Here is a 12458-nt window from a genome sequence, read left to right on the forward strand (position 1 = left end):
TTCTAGACGAGAGTATGTTTTTTTTAATGCCACAGAATAAAGCCAAATATCCTATAAAAATGCTAACATATAGGAGGTGGTCCGGGGGCCAGATGCAGCCCCCGAAACACTCAGAGCCTGCCAAAGAGTTTCATGCTGTTTCTTTTTTTTAACAGGTGAAAGGTGATGTAATACTTGTTGCAAGACAACGTCATTTTAATAGGATCCAGCTTGAGAGCATGCGGGTTTAACAGAAGTTCAGCCCTCAACATGGAAAGTATGTGGCTATCATATGCGTTTACTCCATTCTAGCTAAAATAATGATGGAAAAGAGAAGATCTGACACTTGTGTAACAGAGTTAAGGTGGCCATAGCCGCAAAGATCCTATCGTACGAATCAAGGATTCGTACGATTTTCGGACCGTGTGTGGAGAGTGCCAACTTTTCGTTTGGTCGATCGGACAGGTTTGATTTTGTCCCGACCAATCCCTCCGGAGCCCATTGCGCATCGTAATCGGATCGGTTGGCCATAGGGCCGAACGTTCAGATTACCCCCGATATAGCCATGCCTATTAGCGGCATATCAGGGAAAGATCTTTGCCTCTATGGCCACCTTAAGATAGGTGCAATGTATTAACTATCCTACAAAGTCAAGGTAAGCTCCTAATTGCAAATATTGCTTATATATTTTCTATCATAAATCACCAATAGAAAACTGTTTTTTGTTTTTCCTTGACCTCTTCCCTACCTGTAGACAACGTACTTTGTTTGAAAGGAGCTATGTGTAAACAAACTCATCCTTTCCCTATGCATTGCGATAAACAACAGTCTATAATTTCACAAAACTTGGAAACCAGAAAGTTTAGAAAGAGAAACTGATTACAATTTCATGTTTAGTGTAAGAAATAAAACAACAAGAAAATACTATGTTCAGCGCAAATTATATTCATTGAGCTCATGTGAAAAAAAGAAATATATTTCTCCTCTTAGGAAATCCTAGTGAGAATCCTGGAACAGATTGTTTTAAAAGAGTGTTCACCTATTAAAGCAGGTAAAACAAACTTATAGGTCCCGCTTAGGGAGCCACATCCCAATTCCTGCGCCATGTGAATTGCACGTACTAGCATATGGATTTACATTCTCCTATAACTGCCGTTGTACTGTATATTAGTAAATTCTAATGGAGAACTGGTTACATTGAATAGAAATACTTGTACATGATGATTTATACAGGGTATTCTGCCTCTGATCCAGGCATTATTAACATAAGTTGACCCTTCAACATGTGACCTGAAAAACTCTAGTCTAGCTGCATTGTAACCCAAAAAGGCTCACATGCTTATTGGAATAACCACCCATTTGAAACCGTTACCAATATCTGCACTGCTCTCTCAGAAAACAAATATTTGACATTTTTGATAGGGTCCCAACAAGCTCGTAACATATGGCAATGGCACATGATTGCTTAACTCCTTATGGATAAATGCAGTGACTTAAAGTCGCTTCTCTTTCTTCACTGCTCATTATAGCAGACCCATCACCAGGCATACAGACAGATGTGTCTACCAAACAAAAAATGTTTCCCTTTCTGAGTGAATACAGGCATCTTATTTGTAGCAGTTCTGCTTAAGGACACCTTTTTTAATTCCAGACCCTTTTGGAGACCAAACCTCAGCTCATGACAAGGTTATATGTTATATATAGCCTTTTAGGCAAAAATATCTATAACATCAAATACATTTTCATCCCAATATCAAACTTCAAGCTGAACAAAGAAAAATGTGCTACTACTGCGCTGAACCAACATCATGCACAATTGGTTTTTTCCGCTTTCGCCCTATCGAGGCCAAGATTTCAAACCACACTGTCTTTCATACTGATTATGATGCTTAGCATGCATGCTAATGTGTTGGTTCTAGTTGCAAATTATTTCCAGAAGCAAGAGCTAAGTTAAAATGAAAGGGCTTTACAGAAGTGAGAAGTATTAATCTGAGTTGGTAAAAACTGGTATATACGGTGAAATAAACATGCAGGGGGATTGCTAAAAAGTTGGAGTACTATAAAAGACTTGGAAACATTTTTTTATAAGTCTTGTATTAAGTGTGATCTTTTATATTTAAGCAACCATTCTATTGCTGAATATTATTCATTCTGTTGACCTTAATATTGTTTTTCGCCCAAAAGCCATTTCACTTCCAACAAACATAGGAGAGATGTGTACCCAGATTACATGCCTGCCTTTGCCACCAACAGCGCATTGGTTTGAAGAATGGAATTGGTTGCACTGCAACTGCACGTCACCTGCTTTTTCTGCATTCTTTTCTAATATAAGTTAGATGCATTACAAATGATGTGTCTCAGTTACCAGCTTCCCCAAGACTGCAAAGTGTTCATGATGCCTATTGCTCCCCCAAAGAGGTTACTGGGTGCCATTGTTCTAAAGTGACATTTTGGGACTGAATATGGCTCTCAGTGCTACAAGTTCTTTGTACTAAATTAAGTAGCATCTACTCAGCTGTTGTGAGAAGCCAAGCAGGCAGCCTCCCCAAGCTAATGTGATAACAGACAATTGCTGTTTGTGTCCTGGATGAAGATGCATTTGGCTCTCTCTGCCTGTTACCAAACACAAAGTAACATTACCATCATCCTGGGCCTCCCTTGGAAGGTGTCCTCCTTGAGCTTTAGCCGACATTGCTCGTGTGGAAGAGCAAAGCCTTATGTGTGTGTTTGCGCAAAACATCTGATTCTGCTTACGTTCTCTTTCTAGGCTGAAGGAAAGGCAAATCTGGCAGATGTTAGAAACAGGTTTGCCAACAGACTCTGGCTCCAGAAATAGGACTACTCTTTCCTGCTGGCTCATAGGTAAAGTGATTACCAAGTCAGCCTTCCAGTATTGTACATGAAACGCACACACATGGAGCCAGCTGGCTCCCCCAAGGGGGACATTTATTGTGTAAGAATAAAACCCTTTCTTGAAATTGTTATTCTAAGAAGTGGTAAAGAAGAGGTAATGGCGTGTCATTTTGTTGACACTGTTGATTCATTTCCTGCTCGTCTTTAAAATCTGCTCTGCAATATTATTTCTCCGGCAGAGGAAAAATGCTTTTTAACCATAGCTGTGCTTGAGCTGTTCTATGGTTCTGACTTATCTCGGTTCAGAGACCCAAGTGCACACAAGCACCCTTGCATCTATAGGAAGCCAAGAGGGATGGGCATCAAGTCTCCGTTGTTGTATGATTGGTATTATAACATATTGGTTTAAGCATGTGTATGCATAATGTATAGTAATGCATATCTTGCCAATAACACCTCCCCCCCACACCTGTTTGGTCTATATTCAGAAACCAACATCTGTATTAACTCCGCAGCAAATACAAGCTGACCCCAATCTGCAAATACTCTGTTTTACTACTATAAATATTTGCATACCTACCATGAAACGGATCAAAAAAGAGCCATATTTATACACAAGTCATGCAGGGACAAAACATACATAAATCAGATCCGGTTCCCGCTCTAATATAATTTTCCAGACCATGTCCTGTAATAGAGAACTATTCTGCAAAAGAAAAACTGATGGCATAGTTTCTATTTCAAGGCAAATATACTGTAAGTTAAGCTGCTATACCAGTCAAGCCATTGGGAAAAGCCTGTCTACACTAAACAAATGACAAACACCTATTCATGGACAACATGGTGAACACACAACATAGGTAAGGACTACAAGGAATTTTTATGATCCTCAGCCATGTAAAGACTCCATAGAGTGATTTGTATGATATCATTGGTTTAATACAGGCAAGCTTGCAACATGCAGTAAATCAGATGACTGGCAAACTACATGGAAAATCTGGACAGCATGAACCTAAGGTGAATAAATAGTATATTTTATTCTTTCCAGCAAAAGGGGTTGGATATAAACAATCAAAACCAGGAGGCTATGAGTGGAAAAAGACACTACAGAGAACAAACTACATAGTACAGCAGCATGTTCACCGATCTGGAGTATAGAAGAAAGCCGACAGAGGGAGCTGTATGTCAAGTTTGTTCTCAATATGCTATTAGAGAAATGATGGAGGTGAGAAGCAAACAAACAAAGGTAACAAAGAGTAGAAACAGAATGACATTTGTGCCTAATACACATGGTTTAGTAGACATGTACTGGCAAACACTACATGTTAAGTTGGCCATAGATAAATAGACAGATTTTACCCTTGTATCGGACAAACAATCAGACGTCCCAATCTTCCGACCTGCCACTAACCATTCAGATTAAATAAAGCAGTAAAAGAACTAATCAGACGATGTTCTGACCGTGACAGCAATTGTACAATGGTTTTGTCCGACAGATAGCAATGACAGTCACCCATTGTCATATAGGCAATACATGCAGAGAAAGACGACCAATCGCCATGGTACGAAAAATGACGGGATGATCCACACTGTCCGAAAATGGTACGAAACAGCTTTTTCTATGCTATATATTTGTGTCTATGGGAGTAGAAGGGCTGTATCTCTAACATTTGTTTGGACTTGCTTTCATTTTATCATCAGTCTAGTGTGGGTTTTTTTGTTTCATTACCAGCGTTACCTCTAGTGGAACACACACTTTTCAAAAGGACTGCTCACTGTGAAACACACTACTGTCGACTATAATGTAACTTCATATAACCTCTTTGTGGATAACATGTCCCATGACCTTCTGATTTTTTTTATGGTTACAGAAACTCCCATTATCCTTTATGTACCATAGAGGATCACATACTGTATCCTTATACCAGTACTTTTCAGACTTTTTCAATGCAAGACCCAAATTATAGTCATAGCCTCCTTTAGTTTCCATTACAGAAAACATCTGTTTATCAGCCAAAGTTCCAAGAACATGTAGGACAGCAAGCTGTCAAACCAAATCTCACCCTAACTGACCTTCAAGCTAATCAAGGGCATCACAACAAAAAATCTTTCTCCCTAAATTTTAACCTAAAAGTCCTTCTGACTGGTCCTGCCGTGACAATGTTTCAAGTATGCCCAGCCCAGAATGCACTTCCATACTGACTTGTCTGCCATGCAATATGCATGTTGGCATCCAAGGTACAGTGCTATCCCAAAAGTTGTATCAGGTTGCTCAGACTATTTGGATCGCTCTTGCAGCAGTAAAGCCAAATCAGCCTATTGGAAGGAGCCACAGCATACTGCAACTCTTTCCGACAGGCTGATCTGGCTTGTAGTGTGCATGAGCCAACACAACTCTCATTCATGAGCACAAGAAACATCTAACCAGTCAGAACAACACAATGGCTCGATTGCTCGTGTCCAAAACTGCAGTGTATCCTCAATGTTACTGCCCATATTGACATTATTTATCATTATCTGATTCTAGCATGTTATTCTAAAACCTGGTTATCACAATTATGCTATCCTGTGAAGGTGCATGTAAGATCATATTCACACATTAAGTCTGGAGCTTCTACTAAGTGTGGGCCGACTTTATTGCCCAAATGCCTTACTTTAAAGACAAAATGAAAATTTTTAGGTCTTCCTTTTAGCAATACATGAATTCCCAAGATCAAAGGAACAGCTTGTTCATAGCAAGCATCGCACTACATCCAGACTTGGATTATGTCTGCATCCTGTCCATTGGACAGAGCTACAGTGTTTTTTTGCAGCTGATGAGTTTTCTGATTCTGTTCTCCAAGAAAATGCTCCATCCAGCTTAGGCAACTGCACAAATGTAAACTGTTAGATCAGGATGGAGAAGTTAATATCGCTTTGCCCGATTCTATGGAAGCTTTTGACATCATCCCACAAACAAAATAATTCCAGAGTTATATTGATTGGCTCTGGACTAAAACCAGTTGAATGAATGGGGACCCTAGCCAGAAGTAAGGCAGTGGAAAGAGTGACTAGGATAGCAGGCTTCTGTACTTGACTATGCTGAAATTGGCCTGAGCAGTGAAGCTATGTGAAGGAAGCACTTACCTACAGGGCGAGTAACCCACATTATAAAAAGACTAAGGGGAATGGACCAAAATACGGAAAGCAAAATTCAAGGTGGAACAAATAGCAGGAAAGCTGACATCGAGCTTGAGAAGGGACAATTCATAGTACCTTCCCAAAATCAATGAATGGGAATAAAAGTGCCAGCCAATGTTAATGTTAGTCATTACAGCAAGTCACTATATATATATATATATATATATATATATATATATATATATATATATATATATATATATATATATATATACATATATACACACATATATGTATGCACAGTCATAAAAAAGTTTGGGAATCCCTCTCAGCCTGCATAATAATTTATCCCAGGAACATCTGAGTACTGGGGTGTTTTCTGAACAAAGATTTGTAGTAAAGAAGTATTCAGTTGTATGAAATTAAATCAAATGTGCAAAAATTTGGGTAATTGTAATTTTGCTAATATGAATGTTACTGCTCAATACTGATTACTGGCAACATAATTGGTTGGATTATTTTGGATTAGCCTTGAACTTCATCGGCAGGTGTGTCCAATCATGAGAAAAGGTATTTAAGGTGGCCAATTGCAAGTTGAGCTTCTGTTTGACTCTCCTCTGAAGAGTGACAGCATGGGATCCTCAAAGCAACTCTCAAAAGATCTGAAAACAAAGATTGTTTAGTATCATGGTTTAGGAAAAAGCTATCTCAGAGGTTTAAACTGTCAGTTTCAACTGTAAGTAATGTAATCAGGAAATGGAAGGCCACAGACACAGTTGCTATAAAACCCAGGTCTGGCAGACCAAGCAAAATACAGGAGCGGCATATGCAGAGGATTGTGAGAATGGTTACAGACAACCCAAAGATCACCTCCAAAGACCTGCAAGAACATCTTGTTGCAGATGGTGCATCTGTACATCGTTCTACAATTCAGCGCAATTTACACAAAGAGCATCTGTATGGCAGGGTGATGAAAAAGAAGCCCTTTCTGCACTAACCCCACAAACAGAGTCGTTTGTTGTAAGGAAAAGCTCATTTCGACAAGTCTCAGTCATTTTGGAACAAAGTGCTTTGGACTGATAAGACAAAAATGTAGTTATCTGTTCATAACAAAAAGTGGAAGAAGAACACAGCATTCCGAGAAAAACATCAGCTACCTACTGTCAAATTTGGTGAAGGTTCCATCATGCTGTGGGGCTGTGTGGCTAGTTCAGGGACCGTGGCCCTTGTAAAAGTCAAGGGTCAGATGAATTCAACCCAATGTCAACAAATTCTACAGGATAATGTTCAAAAATCAGTCACAAAATTTAAGTTACGCAGGGGTTGGATATTCCAACAATACAATGACCCTAAAACACTTGGAAATCTACAAAGGCATTTATGCAGAGGGAGAAGCACAATATTCTGGAATGGCCGTCACAGTCCCCCAACTTGAATATCATGGAAAATCTATGGGATGATTTGAAGCAGGCTGTCCATGCTCGGCAGCTATCAAATTTAACTGAACTGGAGAGATTTTGTATGGACAAATGGTCAAAAATCCAGACATTCATCAAAGGCTATAGAAGGCGTCTAGAGGCTGTAACATTTGCAAAAGGAGGCTCAACTGTCTAATTTTGTTATGATGCATATTACATCTATATATACATACGTGTATATATATATATATATATATACATATATGATAAAAATCAGGGGTAAAATCCAAAACATAACTAAAAGAGCTTAGAGCTCCTCATATAAATGCAATCAACACACAGGGGATGGCAACGGCTGGCTGGTGTGAAACCTGCTAGTAGATATAAAATATACTTTGCAAAGAACAGCCCCACTAGGCACAATTCAGGATGTGTTCTGGGCAGTAACTATTCCATTGAGATTTTTATTCCAAATGCTGCCTGTAATGGAAGCTGGCAATTGCTTCTATGTATCCCTGGTGAGATCATACCAATGCACACTAGTACGCCACTGACAGCTAAAGCACTGCACAGAAAACATAAGGAAAGTATGTCCATGGCCGTCTCTTAATATCCTCACTGTAAATAATGGCAGGGACCATTTACTTAACCATTAATCTCCAGTGATGCAGGGCATCGCCATTTGGGTGTAGGGGGCCCCACTAACTTTTATAGTAACCCTAAAATGGATTGCAGAATTTAAAATAGGTTATAGTTAGAGAAAGCATAATGCATAATTAACAAGATATTTAAAAAATTAATTCTTAATAGTTCCCCTTTAAAAAAAAATGCTGCATTTGTGCCAGATGGTTACTAGTGTTGATGCTGTTCTCTGGGTTCGTAGGAACAGTGTCTTTAAGGGATCATTAACAGTTCTTGCTGGAGCCCAGAGAATGATGCAGTGTTTCTAATGAAGAGTTTCAAAATGTTTCGCATATCTGGCTATTGCTCAATATATTATGGATACAGCAATTTCTGCCTATGAATAAAAGAAGTGCCAAAAGCAGAAACAACTCCCTGGATAGTATGAGTTTATGGAGAGGGTGTATGGCTGACATAGCACTGGGCTTCCCATCACTGCCAGTCTTGGGATATGTCAGGTTTATGGCACAGAGACACACCATGCCCCTTTTTAAAGTTGAAAACTGTGCATTACTATGTATTTATCAAGAAGCCTCTTAAGTTTTTATTCAGAAATTCACTAAGCAAACAACTGCAAGAGATCCTTAGGGTATCAGCCTGACTAGCTGGATTGCACGCTTGGTGCAGTCAGAGTATAAGTGGCACAAGCTACCAATTCCCTCCGACATACTGTTGGGGCTGGGAGCACCTGCACCATGTCACCACACACCCCTTTCCATTAGAATGAACACAGACAACAGCTCTCTAACTAGTCAGCGTAACCTAATAATAATATATATATTATAGTATTATTACATCAGGAAGTTAGTTTTATACTGTCTTTTCAACCTAATGAGGTTATTTGAGGTAATGATGGTTTTTTTGAGGTTTTGATTAGGAAAAACATTTCCTGCTTCCATCTCTTAATGGCTTCTTACCTGTTAGAGGTGGTTATATGTATGCTATAGTAAGTGGAACTGCTGGAGGAACAATCTACGGCATACAATACACATCCAGAACAGAGGGCCCTAGTCTCAAAAGCTTGCATTCATGAGAACAGAGCAAGCAAACAGAAGTCAAGCTTTGTCTTGAAGCATGAAGATGGAAGCTTTTAGATAGATCCCCAACCTTTTGAACCCGTGAACAACATTCAGAAGAAAAGGTAGTTGGGGTATAAAAAAATGTTTTTGGGGTGCCAAATAAGTGCTGTGATTGGCCATTTGGTAGCCCCTATGTGGATTGTCAGCCTACATTAAGGTTCTGCTTGGCAGAACACCTGGTTTTTATACAACCAAAACTTGCCTCAAAGTCTGGAATTCAAAAATAATCACCAGCTTTGAGGCCACTGGAAGCAACATCCAAGGGGTTGGAGAGCAACATGTTGCTCCCAAGCTACTGGTTGGGGATCTCTGGTCTAGATAGACAACCTAACATTTAGAAAGAGGGGAACAGAGGGATCCTGAAGTTTCAGTTACTGATGACCTAGTACTACTCTGTACTCTGTCAACTTAAAGTAGGAAAACTTTGCAGAAGACATGTTGAGAAGCATGTAGAGCCCATTTCGTATACAGACTAATAGCTGCTGTGCAGCCCCTTCTGACAGGAAGACATCCACAAGCAAATCATGCAGGTAGCGTCTTTGGAATGGAAGCCAAACACAACCCACTTACAATAACGCTTAGAACAGAAACATCATTTTCTGGGTCCATTGCCAGCATTTTAAACTCATGTCTGCTGCTGCTTAAGAACATATGAGATCTCAAGATGTGATTGTTTGAAAGAGGTAAGTGCAATCTGAAATATCAGTATCATTCACGCTGTAGGCCATAAGAACAATTATTATGATTGCAATCGACATGATGCAGAGCTCTATGAGATCCTTGTTATGTTTTGGTAGCCAAATATATTGACCCATACTGCTGTGGATTTCAGAAGTATAGCAAGGGACAGACATTAAGTTTTAATCAGTACTTCTTCTCAAACCCCTGCTCTTACCATTCCTACCATCTTCTACCAAGAGTTCTCATAGAGAGGAAGGGAAAGGCACAGCTAACTCAGCTTGGAGTTGAATACCTGGATAATCAGTTATAGGACCCCGGAAGGGCCTTTCAGAAGTATCTAGATAAGTAAATAGACATTTTCCCCAAATTTTTGCCTAACTGGGTCTTCAGGCTGGGTTCCCCCCAGCAAATACTTTTACACCCCCATGAGTGTCAACTCCACAGTTTGGGAAACACTGAAGTTAAACATTCAATTAAATGGCAAAGAAATGAAAGTTTTTCAACAAGTTGGCACTACACTTTGAAATTGCTCCAGCCCAGGGATGTTGCTATTGAAGCATTGCCAAAAAGTCACCCGAACACTTATTCAGGTCTTATTCAGACCAGTCAGTCTGAACAACAGGCTCTAGCAAACGCAGCAGTAATGCCAGAATATGAACATTGCAACAATGGTGGTAGGTCAGCAAGTTTACAGACAGAGACTCTCCAAATCAGGAAAGACAGTACCAAAAGTACAAGCAGAAAAGCAGTTCTACCAAATAAAAATTGTGAATTAATATATGGTATGGGATCTGTTATCCGGAAACCCATTATCCAGAAAGCTCCGAATTACAGAAAGGCCATCTCACAGACTCCATTTTAATCGAATAATTAACATTTTTAAAAATTATTTAATAAATAATAATAAAACAGTAACTTGATCTAAACTTAGATAAAATTAATCCTTATTGGAAGCAGAACCAGAGCCTATTTGGGCGTATTTAATGTTTACATGATTTTCTAGTAGACTTAAGATATGAAGATCCAAATTATGGAAATATCCATTATCTGGAAAACCTCAGGTCCTGAGCATTCTGGATAGCAGGTCCCATATCTGTATTGTTAGATAGATTGAAATATTATTTATGGTGTTAATAAGAAAGGGCTGATAGGAACCAACATAAGCCTATGCCTACTTGTGGATCCATTGGTGTTCTGGCAGGCCAGCCCACCCCTGTGTATTAACTGGGTATATGTGCAAGTTGTGCCTCAATCTCAAAACAGGAAAAAAAATGCAAGTGCCCAGTTCTATACTGCATGACAGAAGGGATGGGTGAACTTTAGGGTTACTGACTCTGAAAGAGCTGAGCTACAGTAAATGTCTTATGAGTTCTCAGATCCTAGTCTTCCAGCTGGGATAGACTGGGTTGATTAAAAAAATGATTAAAAATGTCAATTGCACTTTGATTAAGTCTAATTTAATTTTGTTTGGATTTATATGCCTTTTAAGCAGCCTGAGCCATTAAAGGTTTTTTTTAACAATACATAAATTAGCAGTACTGGAAACAGTCAGTGTTTTTAAGGCTCAGTACACAGACTGGCAATAGAACTGGGATGCTTTGTGGCCATGCCCACCATGCACCTGCTGCTGTAGGAGAAAACCATTTTACAGTTAGTGGCAGGAAGACTCTGTTTCCTGTTTCATTACACAAAGTCTGCAAAGTAGACAAGGAAAAACTTTACCGGCCTACCCATGGTGCCCCTCTTCCCGGGAACTCCAGGCAAACCCTGTGGAAACAAAGGAAAGACTAAGTTTAAGGTTCAACAAGGTGTCTGCGTTCTGAGCTTGGCTCAAAGGAAAACACAATACAGATATCATTTCAGTTTTTTATAGGCTAATAGGGTACAAACATGAAAAAACCAAAACAAAAATTTGAATCACTAAATCAAATCAAGAAATTATTTTCTATGCCTCATAAGCCACCTTCTAGACGTTGGCAGATACTAAGTGATGGCTACTGTATAAGAATCTTTCTTCTGGCACAATAGCCACTTTATTCTTCTTAATCAAACATATTTCCCTTATAGTGATTGGAAGCGACAGATAGGGGGACCAACGATCCTAAAGCTGTAAACCTATCAGCCCTAAATGCATGGTATTATGTCCAGCATAAGCAATGAGTTATGTGCTACAGCATTCTAGTGGCAAAATCCTGTTGTATAATAAAGTGGCTTTTTACATGGACAGCAGTTTCTTTACTAGCTAGAAAATACTGGTGTGGGGTTGGATTTTTGAATAAGCTGGTTAACAAAAACCAGACTGTATTGTGAAAAAATTTATTTTAACGGCTTGATTAGAATCCGTCTTGTTAGGGATTGTTAAAGGGGAAGTAGCCCCATACTTTTATTATAGGGTTCCTGCATAAGCCACACTTTCTTCTCTGCACAAGCAAGACAACCCAGACTCTCATGTGCTTGAACCAAAAAGCACAGCAACACAGTCAGACTAATAGGCACCTTTTCTGGCTTTTTTACTTCACTTCCCACATCCATGGGCATGCTGGGGTGATAACCAAACTGGGGCATCTGCACTGGATTGCAGTGCACATGCTCCTGACTGGCTGCCACAGAGCCAGGTACATAAAGTGATAGTGAGGATAATAAATAT

General features: G+C 39.4%; 1 protein-coding gene across 2 annotated transcripts in view; it reads right to left on the reverse strand.

Annotated features, from left to right (window-relative positions):
* The window catches only part of col27a1.S (collagen, type XXVII, alpha 1 S homeolog), a 162274-nt gene that overhangs the window by 89042 nt on the left and 60774 nt on the right, over positions 1-12458 (reverse strand). For both annotated transcript variants that reach the window (XM_018232747.2, XM_018232746.2), the window contains exon 12: positions 11534-11578. In XM_018232747.2, coding sequence (XP_018088236.1) covers positions 11534-11578 — 45 coding nt within the window. The remainder of the gene's footprint in view (positions 1-11533; positions 11579-12458) is intronic.

The sequence above is a fragment of the Xenopus laevis genome, chromosome 8S (genome assembly GCF_017654675.1).
Source record: "Xenopus laevis strain J_2021 chromosome 8S, Xenopus_laevis_v10.1, whole genome shotgun sequence".
Lineage (NCBI taxonomy): Eukaryota > Metazoa > Chordata > Amphibia > Anura > Pipidae > Xenopus > Xenopus laevis.